The 22443-nt window shown below is 30.9% G+C and overlaps 1 protein-coding gene across 1 annotated transcript in view; it reads left to right on the top strand.

Moving 5' to 3' along the window:
• Nucleotides 1-1835: 1835 nt before the first annotated feature.
• LOC129219108 (uncharacterized) overlaps nucleotides 1836-22443 on the top strand; it is a 67495-nt gene continuing 46887 nt past the window's right edge. Inside the window, exon 1 of the mRNA XM_054853428.1 lies at nucleotides 1836-1980. Coding sequence (XP_054709403.1) covers nucleotides 1836-1980 — 145 coding nt within the window. The remainder of the gene's footprint in view (nucleotides 1981-22443) is intronic.

Genomic DNA, 22443 nt, shown 5'->3' with positions numbered 1-22443 from the left:
ATTTGTGCTATTTGATGTTGTTATTCCTTATTTTACTTACAAGTATGGTTTTACCAGTTAGATCTGCGAGTTATTATGTTAGGTATTGATTAGATGATGAGGTATTTAAAGTCCCTTCCATTTTCTTTTGTTTCAAAACAACAGCATGGATTCATGTTCAATTTTTATAGAGTAGGTCAATTGTTGTACATTGAAATGTTGCCTAAAGGATGCATGTCAGTGCAAGTGTTAATATTTTTGCATGATTTGAGGTTAATAACAAAGGTGTTTGCATAATACAGTTGAACCTCGTTATCACTTCACCTTTAGAGCTGTCAACAAAGTGTCACCATAGCCGGAGCAATATCATAACCGGAATAGTTTTAAAATTCATAATTAAACATTAGTTAATAATAAAATTACAGATTTAATGAAGAATTTAATATTTTTGATGTTTTTAATTTGATTTAACTAATGTAAAATTGAATTATTGGTAGATAAAAATAAAATTTTAAGAAAAAAAAATACTTGACTTTTTTTTTTCTTTTACTCTAAAGTACTTTCCAATAAGGGTTTGCTTAACTTTTAAATAACATTTATTACACCCTTTCTTTCCTCGAAGTTGATTATAAAGTATTAAAAAAAGGGTTCCTGTAATTATCAGCAAGAAAGAAGCCAGTTAAAGACTCTTCACTTTTGTCCACAATTTGATTAGATTTTGATGGTAAGCCCACCTTTTTCAAAAGTGGAAAAATGCTTTATAATTCTTTTATCCACTTTAAAGTTGTGTGTTCCTTTTCAAACTTATAATCAACTCTTATCTCTTTCTCTCATGGGAGAAGCTTACAGTGACCATCTATAGCTTAAGGTAGCTATGGTCTTTTTCTCTTCTCCTGCTGTTTCCCTAATTCAGTATTAAAATCCATCTACTTTGAATTCCTTTCTATTATTCCTCTTGTCAAAGTCTGAAACCATTAGCTTTTAGAACTTGATCTACTCGCCCCCACCATGAAGTATCATGTGTGGTCAAGTCTCTTGTCAGAGTTGAAGTTCCTAAAATAAACTTTTCCAAATGTTTTCATTATTTTATACTGAAAATATTTGAATACCTAAGAAAAATTTGATCCAGTCTGCGCAGCTCAAAGTGTTGTCATAACCAGAGTCACACCAAAAAACAAAAACTCCTAAAATCCAGAGTCACTAAAATTCTATGGCATGAGTTCAGGACTTTTAAAAAGTGTCGGGTAATCCAGAGTGTCGTGAAATTGGGGTGCCACGATAATGAGCTTTGGCTGTATATGTAATATTTTAATTTTTAGCTCTATTGCTTTTTGTTACTATATTTTTATATTTCATTCATTTCAGTAAGTAAAGCTAAAATACAAGGATATCAGGATAAAGAAGTTGGACAGTCAACAGAAAGTGCCAGTAATTCTGCTAATTGTGAAGCAGAACAAACTTGCTGCAATTCTGATGCTTCTTGTGAAAAGAATTTACAAGATTTAGTAAAAGAAAGTGCCAGTAATCCTGCTAACTGTGATGCAGGATCATCTACAAATGAGTCTGATACTTCTTGGGAAAAGAAGTTACAAGATTTAGCAAGCAAAATTACCGCTTTGAATACATTGCAAGAACGATGTATTAAGAAAAGTATACCCATTCTAGAAGTGTATCGAGAACAAGAAAAAAAGAGCAAATCATTGAAAAAACAACGAAATTTAAAGAGAAGCAGCAGAAAATTTAAACAATATAAACCAAAAGATATTTCTGATAAATGTTGCAAACTTATTGAGTATTTTGAGGAAAATGATAGCAATGATGCTTTGTCAGAAGGTCTAAAGTATCCTGATCCCAATATGGAAAATCTCCTAAATGATATTACTTTGTACGTGTCTGAAATGCAAAATAATCTTCAGCAACATCTTTCAAAACTGCCAGAATCCTGTACAGAAAGTGATGATTCGGAAGAGGAAGTAAGAGTATCAAAGTCTTCAGCTGAAGGTTATACATATTTGCATAGTATAGAAGAAGGTAATCGCAAAATATGGCAACACCTTAAGTCCATTTCTAAGTTAACTGAAAATTCTGAAAATTCAGTAGTAAAATGCAAAAATCAGGACACAGAAAGTAAAACTCCTTCATCTCATACTTTGTGTAGTTCTGAAACTGTTATTAATGATCGTACTAAAAAATTAGGAGTGAAATTGAATTGTTCCAACCAAAACCAAGAGAGAGAGAATAAAAGAAGGAAATGCATCAGTGCTACTACTGATTTTGTATCTAGAACAAATCTCACCCGTGTTTCAAGAAATAAGGAACCTAAAAGCTATGGAAGAAAATGTGTACAGAAGAGAAAAACTAAAGTGAACACTGCAAAAAACTATGGAAGAAAACATGTACAAAGAAGAAAAACTATAGTGAACACTGCAAAAAACTATGGAAGGAAACGTGTACAGAGAAAAAAAACTAAAGTGAACACTGCAACCAATATTTCTAAAAATGACTTTAGGAAGCATAACCTGAAACCTACACCTCGTAAGACATATTCTAAAAAGAGGAGTGCTAATATAACACCCGCTAAGCTTAGAAATACTAAAAAAATTCAAACTATTGAACCAATGTATTCTCATGCTTCAGAAAACTCTGCAGCCTCTTTAAATACATTAGATAGTTTTTGTACTGATTTTGAACCAAAAATAAAAAAGGAAGATGCTACTGAATGTGAAACAAATCTCACCCCTATGTGTAATACATTAGATAGTTTTTGTACTGATTTTGTACCAAGAACTAAAAATGAAGATATTTCTGAATGTGAAATAAATATCACTTGTATGTCTTTAAGAAACATGAAACGTATAAACTATGGAACACAAACAAAACATGTACTTAAAAAGAATAGTATTTCTTCAAATAACTCTAGAAAGCATAACCAGCAACTAACACCTCGTAGGACATATTCTAAAAAGAGGAGTGTTAATATAACACCCGCTAAGCTTAACAAAAGGAAAAAGAAAACGAAAACTGTTGATCCAATTCATTCTCGTGCTTTAGAACACTCTGCAGCCTCTTTAAATACATTAGATAGTTTTTGTACTAATTTTGAACCAAGAATAAAAAAGGAAGATGCTACTGAATGTGAAACAAATCTCACCCCTATGTGTAATACATTAGATAGTTTTTGTACTGATTTCGTACCAAGAACTAAAAATGAAGATGTTAGTGAATGTGAAATAAATATCACTCATATGTCTTTAAGAAACTTGAAACGTATAAACTATGGAACACCCACAAAATGTGTACTTAAAAAGAATAGTATTTCTTCAAATAACTCTAGAAAGCATAACCAGCAACTAACACCTCGTAGGACAAGTTCTAAAAAGAGGAGTGTTAATATAACACCCTCTAAGCTTAACAATAGTAAAAAGAAGACTGATGGTGAAATGTATTCTTGTGCTTCAGAAAACCCTGCAGCTTCTTTAAATACATTAGATAGTTTTTGTACTGATTTTGTACCAAGAATAAAAAAGGAAGATGTTACTGAATGTGAAATAAATATCACCCATATGTGTTTAAGGAATAAAGAACGTATAAACTATGGAACACCCACAAAACGTGTACACAGAAAAAATCGTGAAGTGAACACTGCAAACAATATTTCTTCAAATAACTTTAGAAAGGAGAATGCTAATGTAACACCCACAAAGCTTGACACTAGTAAAACAGGTAATACTGTTGATGTAATGTATTCCTGTGCTTCAGAAAACTCTGCAGCCTCTTTTAATACCTTAGATAGGCATTTTATGCATATGTCAAGTGATGCTAAATCGTGTGTGAGCCAAGTTTCTTCAGAGTCTCATGTAACCGACTTTAAACCAGCCATTGCAATCAAGGTGGAAAAAGAAGATCCAAGTTCTTCAGTGTCAAACAATCAAATCTGTCAGAATGTAACCACAGTGAAAGTAGGAAAGGAGAAATGAGTCAAAATTCTTGTGCAAAGGGAAATAGCCTTGCAAGAATGCTTGGTCATGATTGTTAAAATTTTAGACTATCGGGTGCACAATGTTTTTATAAACAATATTTTGGACTTTAATGCTTCAAATTTGTTTGAAGCTGTAGCAGTGTTTCACTCTTCAGTGTAAAGCAACAAAGCTTTTTAAAAGCTGTATTTTATGCAGAATTTATTCGGAAATCTTTTCATCTAATAATGTCAATCATTTATAAAAATGATAATAGATGTTGAGATATTTTAATGATTCATGAGAAATTTTTTATACTATTTTTTGGTTAAATTAATTATCCCAGTGCTTTATTTTTTCTATTAACATATTTTGTTGGTTAGTTTTAATTGCATACTCCACAGGAACATTTTGAATTAAAGTCATGTGTTCTTTTTACTGGATATGAAAAGTTTTCAGCTGAGTTAAATTACCTTGTTTTCAATAATGCTTTTTTTTTCTTCTTTTGTGGCCCTAAACTGTAAATGTTTGCTTGTTTTTTCATTATTGTGATACAATTACACAGGTCCTTGATGTCTATTCTTCTGGAGTGTTATATCTGATCCTGTACTCTTAGCTGCCCGCAATTTCTTATTGCCCATCTCTTTACTTTAAATTACGTTTTAGATGTAAAGAATCCACGCTGAAAATGAAAGGTTAACAGTAGCTCTTTCTCTGTTGAATGATATTCTTTTTTATAAACAAGCAGCTTTAAAAAAATAATTGCCAGAGTTACAAGTAAAATAAATAAATTAGTCATCTACCATTAGTATTTATTGTTTTAAAATTGTTCATGCCAATATTATTTTCAAAATGTTTTCTGGATAAAAAAAATTCCAGAATTTGGTTGTTAAAATTATCCAATGCGCTCAGAACAACAGCTTAATCGGATGTTCCAAAGCTATCGCTGGTCAGCCAGTTTTAAAATGATATAATTTAAATGAAAAATTAAGTACTATTTTAAATCATCGATAAAAATTAACTTTATTGAATGTTTAAAATACACAGCATTAATTTTTACTATTTAATAATAATTTCAATACTTTTTACTCTTTTTTTCTCTCCTATCTCTCTCTCTTATTTTTCTCTGAAAATTTTGAAAGATATATTTTGCTAGTTTATAATCTAAAGAGATTTGCCATTTATATTTCAAGCAATGAAAAAATACTTTTTTTTTTTTTTTTTTTTAATAGAATTGCTTGAAAAATCAAAAGTGTTCAAACACAACAAAAAATCTTATTTCGTTCACAGTTTGAGTCCAAGTTGGTCTGGTTGTAAACAATTGAGCTAAGGGAAAGTGATTCCCAGTTGCTTTTCCTGATTGATATGTATGCCTAATTTCAACTGTTATCATGAAAACCAAAGTCATAATTATCAGCATTGAAATTATATAATCAATTCAATGCTATTGAAATCATAAATTTTGCATGAGAGTTGTTATAATTTGCATTTCTTAACCGAGTTAAAATTTTTGTATTGCATGAAATAAAATTTAAAAACCTTGATGTTTATAACTGAATTTTTCTCTAAGTATTTGAGTGGCATTGGGAAATTTCAGAATTGTTTTTAAGTTGTGTGCTGTAACTATACTTTGTTTGTAATGGTATAAAACTATACAACTTAAAGCAGAATTCATCTTAAAATACATGGCATAACAGGTCAAAGTTTTCATTGGCATAGTTTGTATAGAAATGCTTTTATAGTGCTTTTTATGAACTTCATATGCAATTCAACATAATAACCAGATAACTAATATGCTCTAAGTTCTTCTGACATGCTCTAAGAATTTATTTTAAATATTACTAACTAAAAACAAATCTAGTGCGTTTTCATATATATTTGTTTTGTGACAGAGTAAAAGCATGTTTCTTTTGTGAATATGAGGTATTAGATCAGAATTTTTGTTATTCCTTAAAGTCTCGTTATTACTCTATTGTGAATTTTTAGTTTCTCTTTGGTCTGTAGTAAGTGATTAATTGCTTACTTTTATTTTTAAAAAATGCAAAACAAGGAAGGAGGGGGATAGTCACAGTACTGTTGTTACTTGTAATCCCTTGATGTCATGATAGAAACTCAAACCAACTCCACGAGTTCAAAAAGTCCAATAACTCGAGAAGTTATTACATTTTTTTTTAAAATCATATAATCACATGACAGAAGAGAGGGAGGTACATGATTTTGTTCTTGTCTAATTTTGAATGTTACTATTAATTTTGTTGTGTATTAATTTTAAGTTTCACATTATGTGTTGTGTTTTTATGTTGATAAAAGGTAAACAGCACTAAGGTTTTTCTCCCATTTTGCGATCCAGGGCATGGGACTATTTTGATTTGATTTCAATGTTTTGACTCTTTCAAAACTAACATTTTAATAATGGGGGATTTGATATTATGTATTTTTATAATGCTTATTTACATTGCATTTGGGAGTAATTTTTGTTTATTAATGAAAATCTATTAAAATTTTTAATTTCATTAAAAATATTTTGCCTTTTGTTATTATATGATTAATTGCTGCACTATTTTATTAAAAAAAAAGAAAAGGCTAAACATGAAAAAAATCTGTCAAAGTGTTCATTAAAGGGTACTTGTGTAATTTTGAATGCAATTATTAATTTTGTTGCTTACAAACACATTTTTCTCTTGTAAATTTTAAGTGTTAAGTCAGAAAAGTGTCTGCTTTACTAAATTTATCATTCTAAGTTATGTTTTTTTTTTAATGTTAATAAAAGATAGGCACTACTTTTTAATCCTTTTTATCTTGAAATACATAGCATGAGGCTCGTGCTTAAGTTACTTGAATTTTTGGTTTGTTTTTGAATTTTGTTTTATTCAGGCTTATTTTTATGTTTTTCATAGTGCTTATTTACATGCATAATTACATTTATGAGTTGTTTTTAGTGTGTTATTTCATTGAAAAGTTTTTTGAAATTGGATTTCATTGCAATTTTTGTATTTATGGTAGATCTTTTATTTTTATTGTATGACTAATTGATCCACTATTTTCGGGAAAGATTAGGCAAAACAGTAGAAAAAGTTAATGTCACAGTGCTCATTTATGGAGTTTGTTTTAGATGTCATTAATTAATATTACGTTTCAAAAAAACTGTCCCTATTTACATAATTATTAATTTTATTAAATAATAATTTTTCTGCATAAATTCAGCCCAAATTTAATATTAAAATAATAATCTTTGAAAATTTTCTCAGTACTTCTATAGGAAATGTTTGCTGATACTAAATAATAATGTATCATATAATGAAATGAAATGTAATATTGCTTTAGGAGTGTTAAAAAAAATCTGAAAAATGTTTTTAAGTAATAGATGTGGTTCTAGTTTCAAAGCCGCAATTGTTCTTGCTTTTCTGAATTCCTAATTAATGTAGAATTAATATTCTTATATCTTTTTAGAGAGAATATCCGAACATTTTAATCTAAATTTTCTTATTTTCTTCCAAAGTTAATCAAAGCTGAACTTCTGTTTTGATTTGGTCCTAGTTTTTCAGTAGGTAAGATTTAAACAAAATTTTGTGTTAATTTATTTTATGCTATAGATTTTATTTGGAAATTTAAAAAAAATAGTTTTATACTTTGTTATCTCAAATGAATATTATAGTGATGAAAGCATATAATAAAAATCATTTTCCATTTTTCATTAAGAAAAAAGCTAGACTCTCTACGGTAGTTTAAAACAGATTTTGAACTAACCTATTCAGTTAAATTAAATAGTTTACCCTAAATTTGTTTTTCTCCCCACAACTACAATTCTGTCATGATTATATTTGAGAATGATTACATAATAAATAGTGTTAATGTGGTTTGTAAATATTCTTACTGAATAATTTTCATTAATTTTTATTTGACTTTAAAAGCCTGAATATGATTTTAAAATATGCCATTCTAAAGCAATATGCTAACTCTGTCTGAGCCAAATTTCAAAGGTATAAAACAAAGTTTTTGTTACTGATAATTTTCAGATAAAAACTGAAACAGTTATTGAGTAAAGAACTTGAAATTTCTTCTATTTTCAAACATCTAAATAAGTGTGCCTCTAAAATTATGTTTTCCAAAAATGTATGGATCATATGCATTTATTTATGTATGTATATATTGCTTCTATGGTATGTATGTGTGTATATAGTTTATGTATGATACCATGTGAATGTTTATGCACAAGGTGGTTTTAATTCAACTTTCCACAGCTAAACGGTTGAGAATATTGTCACAAAAGTTGATATGCACAACATGCACTTAAGAGTTCATAATTGTACATTATATATATAGGTAGCACATTGTATGGAAGAAAACACATTATTTTCTTATTTTTACGTTCATTCCTTTTGTGTGAATCATTTCTGTCATTAAATTTGCTGTGTTTTCATACAAAAGGCAACCTATCAGCGTTGATTGAATTAAAATTTCCCTTTGAAAATCCTAAAGTGCATTTTGTGTGTAATTGTTTATATGTCTAATTTGGTGAGAGTTCACTCTGATCTGGTTGCTGCAGAATGCTGTTTATGGAAGCAGTTTAGTTATAACCATTTAATCAGATGTGTATCAAAACCAGCTCAATTCATAAATTTCGGAAATTCACTTTTTCTCGTAATTACATACTTCTTGGTACATACTATTATGGTACAAAGCAATTTGGGACTTTTTCAGCTTTATCATGTAAAAACTTACTGTAAAAAAACCGCTGTCTATGGAAAACAGCCTTATTCGTGCTTTTTTTTTCTTTTTTGTCTCCATAGATTGAGCTAGATTTAATGCTAAATGCCTCACATGTAGACTAATAAAACAACAGCACTTACATGATCATGAATAAAATGAAAAACAAAATTCTCCAATCATAATCTATCACATTTATTGTAATAATCAACTAGAAACCACATATGTGTGGTGGGGGAACTAATCACACTTACTGTTGTGATTTTCTGAATTTTCTACACCTAAATTTCAATTCACAGATCCTTTTTTTTTTAAATTTTAATGATGGAATACAAAACTACTTTTTTGCTTTAACATTTTGAAAAATAGAACATGAAAGCATCCAAATCATTCTTATGTTGGGGAGTGCAGGGCAAAGTGAAGGTTAGTTAAGGTAATTCATGTTATTCAAAATGAGCAAAAAGAAAAATTTCTATTGGAAATGCACCAAAATTTTTACATTTTTCACTTTTAGCAGTAAATGTTCAAGCAAAAAAAAATTTCAATTTCACATTTCATTTAAATACTTTTCTCAAATGAATGAATAAATAAGTAAATGAATGAATGAGTATTTGAACAAATAATAAAACACGAAATGAATGAATAAATTAATGTGTGAGTAAATAAATTAATAAGAAAATGATTAACTAAATTAAATAAATAATTTCATTTAGCTCGGCCAGGTATTTGACAAATATTATTAAATAATTAAGGTCAAAACATGCATAACGTTAAATAAATACATGCTGCATTAGATTTCAGTAGATCTCATTACTTAAAATGTAATTACCAAAACTGATATTTTGTGAAGAAAAAAAAATTAATCATTTTTCACAAACCTTACAATATGAGTATCAAATTTTTAAAATGACTTTTGATATTATATACCTTGATCTTTAGATGTATCTCTTTTTTCCCCCTCTTAAACTACATTTTTAATTTGTTAAAATATTGCTAGATAGATGGCGCTGCGAACAGAAATATTTTAGTGTCTCTTTGCTGAACCCCACATTCCCCTACCTAGACTGCCCCATCTCACATTAACTAAATATATTGTTATATGGTCTTATGTGTTGCTATTGCTTTCTATACTTGTATTAGCACTGTATACAAATTATTTTGTATAACTTTTACAACGTGTACTAAAATTGTCTTCCATATTTATGTATTAAGGTTTTACTAATGTAGTTTTTTGTTGATTCCTTTTTAAATTGTATTGTAATCATCTTCAATAAATATTTTAATATCAAGCTGATTTACGAGCATTTTCTTTGGGATTACTTTCTTTTGCATTGGAGCCTTTCCATTTCAGACCAGGCAAGGTCTGTCACATGACCATCACCGATTTTTTTGAAAAAATTACAGTAGTTACAACTCAGGGACATATGAAATATCCCAAAAGGATTTTGCAAGAATTTTTTTTTTTTTTCTTCAGTTACAGCTTATTAAAATTCTGAACAAAATCCGCCATTTTGAAAAAAACGACAAAACACTCCATTTGAAATGGACATTATTTCAAAAGTATTTAACCTACTTGAATTATCCTCTTTTCTAAAAATAAATAAGGACCCATATATCCTCTAGACATAGTTTTTGAAAGTTTAGTTAGGTTTTTGATAAAGAAAAAAATGCATTTTTACCGATTTTATGATTTTTTTTCTCTATGAAAAAAAAAGTTTTTTTACTAAACAGAGATGGCAGTCTAAAGCCCTTATATGATAGTTTCATAACATATTCTATTATAATCCTTGAATGCATACAGCCTCCGAAATAAAATTTGAAAATTTTCAAAAATTAGCGATTATTGAAATGAAGTTTTACTCAAAAAAAAACCATTTTTTTTTAAATCTAAAAATTGGCTCATTTGAACCCCATATAATGCTTAACAAGTGGATAAACACCGCATCCCGTATTTTTTCCCATAAAATGCTTTATGATTTTTTTGAAAGTGACCTTATCGCCCATGGCATGCATGTAAAATAAAATTTCCTAATAATTTCAGTCACTGAAAATCTGATTATATTAATGCCTAATAGCTACAATAATGGTGCACTTTATCAGCAACAAATAAAATTTTACTGACTTTTAATAATATAGCAGTATCAAACCGCTTCTGATGACCCAGCCAATTCGTCTTTTTGTACTTCGTTACATAATTATATTTTTCTGCTAATCCAGCGCCTAATTGTTATGGGAGCTGAGCTCCCATACTTATTCGTTTCACTCAAATTTTTGTATTTTTGACCGAATTTAGGCCACTTAAGCATTAAAATAAGTTCTGAAGACTATAGGGATCCTGCACTTCTTTTGTTAGAAATTGGATCTCTGGCTATAATAGCTATTGTCCGTTTTTCTTTAGTTGAGACTTGGCCACGCCCCCAACACGTGGTATCGGAAGATTCTATATGCATCTTTTGGGGATGAGGCTTCAGACCAACACTGAGAAAGGTTGCAATTGGCCATCGTTATCGCGCTGTAAGAAGACGAGTGTTCTATAATTTTCTAAGAAATTACCTCCCACCTTCTTTCCCGAAAAAAAGGTGTGCTACTAAGACAATTGTTCGACTTCGACTTAAAAGTATTTTAAGATTTGCAGTGTATTTCTATAAGTTTTGGGTTAATCTATCATTGATTTTGCGAAGGAAATCCTAAACTTTCTGTCTTTCACGCTAAGTAAACATTTTCTGAAAACACGGTGAACAGTTGCAGGTGAAATTGGAAGGAAAATTTTTCCTTCTATTCTGCTGAAACTTTCACAGCTCTCAAACGTGGGTTTTTCATAGGTATTCTAATTATAAATCTCTAATCGCATATTGTTATCTTTGCTGGTCAACCATTTCTCACCTTATTTTCGATCCGATTTTCTTCTTTAAAGCGTTTATTAAATATTACACAGTGCTTAGGGATAAATGAACTACTTTTGCAATATTTCGAACTGTTTTACTTCGAATATAATGAAGAATTAATGCGTTTTCAAATTGTGTTTGTTGTTACTTTGCGAATACGAGTCATTTTTAAAATAATACGTAGATTTGTAAAGTGAACAAGCAAAAATTAATGCCAAAAGATTTTTTAACTATCATCGCATTGAAAAAATAACAACAAAAAAAAGAAAATGACAGACGATAACTTTAATTTCGAATTTTTCTGAAAATATTTCTCTGTCACCTCATTTTTGGCCCATTTCAAACAGTCAATATTTTGTTTAAAAAAATGTTGAATTGATGTAATCATGTAGAGACAGTATGAAAAAGTATTGAACTACTATTTCGATTCCTAGGCACTTCATTTTTAACCATACACATTTAAAGCACTCTGTGTGACACATTTCAATACTTTAGTACTATTTTTTTCTTCCCAATATGGCTTTTATTCTTCAGAAATGAAAAAAGGAACAAAACAAAAATTAAAGCTTTTCACACGCCAATATGGTTATCTACAGAATAATTGAATAAGTGCCTGAAACAACGTTTTATGTTACTGTTTTAACCTATTTATTTTTGTAAATACGAAAAAATATACATGCTTTTTTTATTCAAGTTTTTTCGATTACTCTAAAAGTAATTCAGTTCTTCCAGTACTTTTACGGAACAGCGTTACGTGTGGGGATCATAAAATAGGCAAAAGTTTGTTGCCCGTATTCTAATACAGATCCAAACAAGGACGGACACAAGGGAGGGGCGATGGGGCGACCGCCCCTTCCTTGAGTCGAGATGCAGAACTCTTATACGGCATGTCTTTGATACTGAAGTTGAAAATTGTTTTAGCCTATCTTCAATAGTTTGACGAAGCTCTTGCTGTCTGGAAAATGAAAGTGTAGCACATATCTTATTCTTAACACATTACTGATAGAGATCTTAACTTTGTATAGGAAGTATTTCAAAGTTCCAAAAACTCAATTTTAAAAGATTTTAGATGATATTAAATAGGGTTATAGGGTTCAAGGGCTCTTCTCAGGAAAGTTTGGAAAATTGAATTCCCCCCCCCCCCAAAAAAAAAAGAGGAACTTGAATGGGACACCTTTGATGGCGTTAAGGTAAGGGATGGGGTTTGGTACACTCCTCCGCAATTTTGTAGAAAAGGAAGTCCCTCCCCTTCCCAAAATAACTGAAATGAGACGATCTTTCATGGTGTTTGGAAAGGGGGGGGGGCGGAGGTTTGCGAATTTATAAAAGGGTAAGGGTGTGAAATCAATCGCCCCCCTCCTTGAATAGTTTCTGGATCCGTCCTTGGCTCTGAATGTAAAATGCGTTATTTTTATCAAGAAACGTTGCTATAGTCAACCTATTCAGTTGTTCAACATATCCCACACTGGCAAGGAAACTGACTCAACCACAAGAAAAAACAAACAGCAATGGAGAAAATTAAGGTTTGACGCAATAGCAGGGTTCGTACACCCTTGAAAAACCTTGAAAAGTGCTTGAAAAAAAAAAGTTCATTTTCAAGTGTTTGAAAACCTTGAAAAAGTTTTAAAACCTTGAAAAAGTTTCTTAGTGCTTAAATTCTCTCAAAAATCAACGAATTGTGCTTAGAAGTTTTAAAAAAGTATTTCACCAATGCAATTTTCTGAACATGTGTTCAGTATGCAACATCGCGAAAAATTGCTTCCGTGTTTGGGATTTCAATCCTTTTGCATCTTGTAAATATTTTGATGTTTTTTACAACCGAAAGATATTTTGACATATGGTACCTTAGATTAGTTTATTTTTTTTGTTTTTAATTTCATTAATTAACAAAGATATTAATTTGGAAACCATGACAACATTGAACTTACTCGGGTTTCGTGGAAAATTTCTCTTGTGTTTGAAATTTCAAATCTTTTTGCATCCTGCAAATATTTAAATATTTTGGCTAATCAAATGTTAGTTTCGCATATGCTACCTTAGATTAGTATATTTTTTGTTTAATTTTAATAAAAAACAAATAAATTTATTTCATGGGAAACATACCACGTCGAACAAACTCGGACTTTGCGAAAAATTGCTTCTCGTGTTTGAAATTTCAATCTTTTTGCATCTTGCAAATATTTAAATATATTCTCTAATCGGATGTTATTTTCATATTTGCTACCGTAGATTAGCATATTTTATGTTTAATTTCAGTAAAATATAAGTTTATTTTATGGGAAACATGACAACATTAAACTGAATTCGTGAAAATTTGCTTCCCTTGTTTGAGATTTCAATCCTTTTGTATTTGTAAATATTTTTATATTTTTGGCAATTAGTAGTTATTTTGACACTGCTACATCAGATTAGCTTATTTTATTTTTTATTTTAATAACTAAAGAGTTAAAGAATTTATTACCTTGGTCTTGTTTAATTATTTGCTTATTTATTTTTGCAATTTTGAATGATTATCTTTACCTAATTTTTGGTCATAACTGATTTAAAAAAAAAAATTTAAATTTCAGCAGTTGAGCACCTAACAAATTAACTTAAAGTTTGTATTTTAAATATAAAGTTGATTTATATAATTTTATTTATAAGTACATCATTTTTTTATGTCTGCTAAAATAAATAAGGTGTATAACAGGGGTGGTTGTGTTATGATTATTCACTTGAAATCGTGTAGTGTTCGTTTTTATACTTTTACCTCCCTATATCTCCAATTTTCCCCTTTTCCTCAAATGTTCAAAATTACTACTTTATTAAGGTTGTGGGTACTTGGAGCTTACTGAAAGAGGCTTTAATCAGCAAAGGGGTAGATAGCTTAAGGAGGGTCATTCATCTTCATTTGGATCTAATAAACTGACCAGTACCAGCCTAGCTAGGCCCAGTGCCTGTTGCTGGTTACCAACAGGCACTGGGCATGGTATTTCTATGCAGAATATTTTGACTTGATAAACTATTTTATGAATTGTATGCATAGCAAAAGTTATTGTTGTACATATGTATATTCAAGTAATAGGGGGCTTAGTTTTAAAAATTATTCCCCCCCCCCTCGCCCCATTTTGCTCTTTGAAACTTTCAGGTAATTTTTTATGAACTCACAAATCACAATTACACCTGAATATTAATGCCTTTCTAAATTTAAATTCTAATTTCAACGATAACCCATTTTTTCCCAAAATAAAACTACTTTTGTCATAATATATGTCAACTTCTTGTGAATCTTTTCAATTTCGAAATATGGCTCTATAAATCTGAACTTGCACATTTATTGTCTATTGCAAGTTAATCAATGAAAGCTGAATAGGCTCAAGTTTGCATTCAGAGTATTTATCACTGCTTAAGCTGCTTTTGTATATTTTGAGGTGTAGAGACTGGACTGTGGACTTTCATAAACTTTTCTTGCTTCCTAATTTTTAAATTTACTCTAGGACAGTTGAAATGCCTTATTGGCTGAACAGCTAATAAATACATACGAATAATTGATTTGCATACTTATAAATGATTTGCAAACCTGATATTTTTAGAACTTAATAGTGCAAACTGAAATAACTTTCTGGGTAGTGTTTTTGTCCTAACCGCCCTTATAGTGTAATAAACCACTGTATAGATATTGGAAATAAATGTTGAAACCGGGGGGGGGGGGACTTCAAAAACTCCTCTCTGGCAATGCCATTGAACTTGGGTATTTTAGTTTCTTCCCATAAAAGTTAAAAGCACTTATGAAAGTTTTTTTTTATAAAGTATTAATTTGCTGATTCTAGAAAATATACAAACCTCTGACTGCTGCAACCTTTGAAAAACCTCAAAATTAAACCTCTTGGTATCTGCTTCTCTTTATGACCAAACTTTTCAAACATTTTCAGAAAAACTTTCAACACAGTAGATCTTTCATCAAAACGTCTCTCGTTGTAGAAAAAGCAATTTTGTTTTCCTATACTTTTTTGTATTATTGCCTTATTTCTATGTGTTTGTAGTAAATGAAATCTGCATACAATATTTTTTGTACAAATTTATGATATTGCCTTGAAAACAAAATTTTTTACCTTGAAAAGTGCTTGAATTTTTTTCTGCCTAAAGGGTATGAACCCTGAATAGTAATTTTAAGTGATTTAGTCTCAAACATTACAATATGCGCAGTCAACTTATTATGTGATGTTAATTAATTAGTTTTTGAAGTATAGATACATAATGCATACTTTAAGCTCGAAAAATATTCTTCCAAATTATGAAATTTTAATGATGTGTCATTATTGATGAAATCGTTTCTACGCCCCCCCCCCCCCCGCACCATTTAGGTGAGCTAACTTTGTGGTTTTTGTGTCGAGAAAAAGCACTAAATTTAGATTTTAAATCAGTAGCCGGTACGGTTTTCCCAGATTTTGAATTGTGTCACTTTCCTTGCCGGAGTGCGATATGATTCTTTATTAAAAACATACATGATCATAAAGAAATTGTGACTAGAGCTATCCAGGAAGGAGGGGGGGAGCCGGTCTTTTCCCTTAAAACAATTGTTACTGCGATTTTGGTGACTTAGAGCAAACCTAAGGAGTCGTTCACAAATGATGTCACTCTTGAAAGCGGTAGGGAGAGAGGGTTCGGGGTTTATGAACTTCGGACAGTTAGTCTCAAGGGGGAAGGAGGGGATTATAAGAAATATGACTTCACATATTTTGGTCCAAATAAAAGTGTTCGTTATAGCAATATGTTCATCGAACATTGCGTGAGATGTGACGAGGGGAGAGGCTAAGGTGAAGTGTAACGTCCTTTATGGACAATCCGTGTTTACGTTAGGCTACTGTGTACTGAAGTGTTATATGCGCCCCCTCCCCCAGAAACGAAGTTGGTTACCTCCCCCCCCCCCCCGCCTTGAAAATACTCGCCCTGGGGGTAGTCGTCATCTCTTAAGCCGGCCCAACCGATGAACCTATAATTTTAAAACAGTATTCAAACCAAAGACACTTTTATAACGCATCGCAAATTATTACATATTTCTAAACATTAATATTCATGCAATACTTAGAGAAATAGCCTTGATTTTAATAGTCAATTGCTTTAAATATTTCAGATTGATTTTTTATTGTTTTCTCATTTACTTTTATTTCTCACATGTAAATCCTTTCTGGAACAATTGCCCAGTCCCCGCCTTTGGTTCAACCAAGTTTTTTTTTTTGGGGGAGGGGTGAGGGGGGGCAACTTTTGTTCGAATAATGTTTTCATCATTTTTCAAAAATAACTGCTACTGTAGATCTACTGACTGTATATCCGCTCTATATGATCTGAAATTTTGTACAATCCATACAGATGCATCAAAAAGACCCAACCCGTAAAAGCTACTGAGTCACCCCCCCCCCCCTCAAGAAAAGGGAGAGGGAGATGGAGAGAGATATTAAGTCTTCAAAACGAACGCAACCCTTAAGCATTTCAATCCCACAGTCTGTGTGGCAATGAAGTTTTCCTGTCCCCCCCCCCCCCTTTTTTTTCATCAGCGCACTTGCAATTTCGAATATAGGACGTTAGTGTTTAAAAGGATATCGTTCAAAATTCAGAAAGCCTATCCTTAATAAAAATGTTTCATTCGGAAAACAAAATACCTTACTTTTTTTTTGTAAATACAATATTTTTGTTCTGAGATTTTCAGTTTAAAAAGTATAGATTCCCCGTAGACGACAATTACGCGAAGCTAGAAACGAAAGGAAAGAACACAAAGACATTTTTACAAATTTAAATGCCCGCCAAATTTAGGGTTGTCTCAATTGAAAGCGGTAGCGATCACCCCCGCGCTAAACTTAGCTTTGCTTTCGGGAAGGCGTTCCGAAGTCTCTTCTCCTCATGAACGCACAATACCTTTGGTGAGAGAGATCTGTTAGGTTACTTCAACTTACAACCATGTTCAATTGATTACTTCTCTCATAAAACAGGTGGGCTTTTTAAATTCTTAAACTACAAGTGAGTTTTGCGGTTTGAATTTAGTATACATATTCTTACGTATAAAAGTAATCATACGAGCTAGGATCTACAAATTATGTGACAACATTCGTCAATGACAACCAAAGCACGAAATTAAAGTTAATCGTTTTAAATGCATTGTATTGTTCTTCCCTTTGATGTTTTCCCCTGTCGAGTAATTGAGTTGAAGAGAAACATAATTGAAAGAGAAAAAATATGATTAGTTGCTGCATATGAAAATAACGGTGAATGTATAGCTTTGGAAACAAAATAAACTATTATTTATTTTTTTAAAAAAAGGGAAAGATTTTAACTGTTACTTAGAAAGTACATCATTATCGTAGCTATTAGTCATTAATATAATCACCAAAGGCTCTTCTATCTAAAGGCTACATACTTACAAAAAGACGAATTGACTGGGTCATCAAAAGCGGTTTGTTACTAATATATTATTAAAAGTCAGTAAGATTTTAGTTGTTCCTAATAAAGTGCACCGTTATTGTAGCTATTAGGCATTAATATAATCAGAATTTCAGTTACTGAAATTATTAGACATTTTTATTTTACCATGCATGCAATGGGCGGCGATAAGATCACTTTCAAAAAATCATAAAACATTTTATGGGAAAAAATACGGGATGCGGTGTCCATCCACTTGTTAAGCATTATATGGGGTTCAAATGAGCCAATTATTAGATTTTTAAAAAATGGGTTTTTTGAGTTAAATCACTTCAAAAATTGCTAATTTTTGAAAATTTTCAAAATTTCAAATTTTATTTCCGAGACTGTATGCATCCAAGGATTAAAATAAAATATGTTATAAAACTATCATATAAGGGCTTTAGACTGCCATCTCCGTTTAGTAAAAAAAAAACTTTTTTTTCATGGAGAAAAAAAATCGTAAAATCGGTAAAAATGAATTTTTTTCTTTATCAAAAAACCTAACAAAACTTTCAAAAACGATGTCTAGAGGATGTATGGGTCCTTATTTATTTTTAGAAAAAAGAATTATTCAAATAGGTTAAATACTTTTGAAATAGTTTCCATTTCAAATGGAGTGTTTTGCCGTTTTTTTTCCAAAATGGCGGATTTTGTGCATAATTTATTAGGCTGTAACTGAAGAAAAAAAAATTTCTTGCAAAATCCTTTTGGGATATTTCATATGTCCCTGAGTTGTAACTACTGTATTTTTTTCAAAAAAATCGGTGATGGTCATATGACACTTTTCATACCTGCCTGCCTGATTTGAAATGGAATGACTCATTGGTGAAACATTTTATTGGAAGGCACCCTGTATGTCCTTACTTGATTTTTATAATTTCTTTTAACTGTACCCGCACGGCTTTGGTCAGTTCAATAGTAATTACTTAAATCGACACAATCAGCAAAAGTTACATTTATAAATATGGAAAGAGCTTTTAATTCAAAGCTAAATGATGTCTGAAAGCTGAAAGTAACTGAATTCTTTCAGAACATAGGGCTGCCACTGCCGACCATTTTGAAGTGTTGGCAACTATGACGACGATTTAAACCTAAATTGAGACAATAACGGCTATTTAAAAAAAAAATAACTGCAGCAATTTAAGTCTAAAAGCGACTAAAATGTAAAAAATGCAACGCGCCGGATGTCAAAAAAAAAAAAACTTTGCTTCAGCTTCAAGTATCATTGGCTGATCTTTTGTAATCTCAAACTCACTCAGGTCTGCCAAATTACACGAAGTCGCTAAATGGGCTGGCGCGACCTCATCGCCAAGGACAAGTATAACAGCCTTTTTTTTTCCTGGCGCCATCAAGCACCCGTGCATATTTCTTGCCAGCAGTAAATTACCTCCTGAAGGGTAATATTAGTTTTGGGTCAGGTGGTAGGCAATTGAGGTGTCGGGTGGAAGAGGTTCTAACAATCGTAATTGCCAACCACCTAACCCAAAACTAATATTACCTTTCAGGGGGTAATTTATTGCTGGCAAGAAAGATTGAGAACCTCTTCCACCCGACATCTTAATCCCTTGTCCCCTGGGCTTGCTCAACGCCACTCATTCACTTTAGGCCTTAGGGATTTATCTTTAAAAGTGACCACTGACTACATTTCAGTTGGTGTTTTCCCATTTGGCCCAATTTTTCACCACGGGAGGCTTCCGCCCAACTGACTGGAAATACTATTGACCAATCCAATGCCTTCCAACTCTACGTAGGGTCGGAAGGATGAGGTTCCAACTGGCTCAAGCTGTCATACACATCAAGATAAGCTTGTCAATCAAAACCACGTGGCGAACACCTCCCTCCTAACAAAGAGATCTGAAAGTCCGAGCTACTTCATCGCCATCTTTGCCCACTGTCTAAAATAAACTTTTGGCGATCCCTAAATATCGATAAATGCCAATAGGGGGGAAAAGACTCGTATTTCGTATTACTGTGGCGAAAATTTCGCGTGTTTTACTTTTCTCGCTCAAATTGATAATGAAAGTATTTATTGCCTACCTAGGAAATAAAAAATAATCACACAACACAATATTTTAAACTTTAAATTTCCAAATAATAAACTAATTGCGTAATTAATGTCTTAAGTGAATTAAAACTATTTTAGTGACGAATGATCAACTGGTTATAAATACTTTTTTTAAAAAATAAAACACAATGACTTTCCTATAGAGAAGGTTACAAAACTATTGAAATTATCAAAACTTTGTACCCTGTTTCCAGATTATAAAATTAGAGTACAGCACAATGAAAAAAAAAAAAAAAAAAAACAGCTAGAAATCAACAAGAATAGATAAAGGAAAAACATAAATGAAAAACTTATTTTGATTAAGTTGCCAGAATGAGGATAACAATAAAATAAAACTAACAAACTTTAGATAAGTTTTTAAAAAAGCAAATCCCGTATTATTTCTTTCTTTATTTTGTTATTATTATTATTTTTTTTTTCAGAGATGCACGCAATACTTGGCATTCGGTGTACTGCATATCGACGGACAAACCGATTATTTGTTTTGTGGCAGAGTAGGGGAATGTGGGGCAAAGTGTGGTTAAGCTGACTGAGCTTTTTCAAAATGAACAAATTGAAAATTTGTTTTGAAAATTACAGTACATGAAAGAACATTGTATTTTATTTAAAAAAAAAAAAAAAAAAACTTGCATTTAAATAGTATTTTTCATTTTCGGCGGTGAATTTTCGCTTTCAAGAAAAAAGTAGAAAATTTTCGCTTTATTTTTTCACGGGGCAAAGTGAAAAACGAAATACTTTTGAAATGAAATGTCTTCTATTCGATTATAAAAAATATTTTTGATCAAAGAAATCAGTAAATTAAAGGTTGAATGAGTAAATGAAGAGATGCTGAAAGAAATAAACGAATAATTAATTAAACAAATTAATTAATGTATGAGGACAAATAAACAAGTGAGTAAAACAGTGAATGAATAAGAAAATAAATGTATGAATGAATAAATAAGTGAATTACTAAATTAAGGTATGTTAATAAAGTAATTAATAAAAAATACGTAAAAGATTTAATGAATGATTGAATAATTAAACAAAATTAACTTTTCACTTTCCTCGCATGTACTTGCTTAATTATAAAAAGTAATTAAAATACTTGAAGCCGCCTGGCTTCGGGGGGGGGGGACTAATTTTCCAGCGGTGGACTGTATAATGCGATTGGTGACTGCATTGATGAGTCGTGGTTAAAATAACTAAACAATTTAATTTATTTACAATTAGGTATAAGCATAAATAAGAATAGGATACGCTTGTATCCTTGCAAGGGATTGGGAGCAAGAGCCACTCAGTGGCGAGAGCCCGCGCAGTGGCACCAAATATTAGGTCTCAATTAATATTTCTAATGTTAATTACAAGAAATTTATCATTTAATAATACCAAAAATAATTTTCGACTTACAGTAAAATATTACGATATGAGAATATTTTTTTGAAAATTGCTTGTGTTATCATATTCTATGATTTTCAGAGTTATTTTTTTCTTCGCTGGAATAGGCAACATTTTTTACTACATAATTAAAATATTACTAGATGGATGGTGATAAAAGCAGAGTAAATATTTCAACATTTCACTTTGCCCTCTTATTCACTTTATCCCACATTCCCCTGTTTCAACATTCGACAACCGCGTAGTGGACAAATTTAAAACTTCGAAAATTCACAATGAAACATTTTTTATGCAATGAATGAAAGTATCAGTATAATACCATGTCACAATATTGATTAAAATTCTTACTTATTATTTTTTCTCATTTAAATTAATTTAAATGTTAAAATAACAGAATTTTTTAAAAAATACTAAGCACTTTTCATAATACACTCAAAAGGACAAATTAACTTTTCTGAGTCAGAAAGGACATTTTAAGTATTCCTGTAGTTTTCAATTAGTCCAAGAACATGTCTCCCAAGAGAAGAAAAGTGCGACTCAAGTCATGCAGAGAATTTCTTACCTATCATTATCTAGCTTGCAACCATAAATTTGAGCGTTGAAACTTGCATATTTTTCTTAATGGGAAAGTTTGGTTTGAAATGACTTGAGCGCACTTTTCGTTCGTGAAAACTACAGGAATACTTTGTCCTTTCTGATATAATAGTACTTTCTGAACCAAAAAAAAAAAAAAATTTGTCTTTTTGAGTGCATCATGTGAAGTGCGTAGTATTTTTTTTTAATGTGTTATTTTGAAGTTTTTCGTTTTTAAACAAAATATTTTTTTAACGTTAAGTTGTACCATAAGATTAAACATATCATTTAGTGAAATTCCGAAGTCTCTAAATAGTGTAATTGCTGAGATATAAGCAAAAGATTGGTTCACAACATACAAGTTTTGTGATAAAGAACCTAAACTGTCTCTTTACTTATAGTCCGGGAGCCAGGTACAAATTTGGTCAGTCGTTTCCTCTCGAATGATAATTGGTGAGAGGTTTAA

This window comes from Uloborus diversus, chromosome 3, assembly GCF_026930045.1.
Source record: "Uloborus diversus isolate 005 chromosome 3, Udiv.v.3.1, whole genome shotgun sequence".
Classification (NCBI taxonomy): Eukaryota; Metazoa; Arthropoda; class Arachnida; order Araneae; family Uloboridae; genus Uloborus; species Uloborus diversus.
Note: the sequence above shows the minus strand (reverse complement) of the source record. Positions and strands in the feature narration are given on the sequence as shown.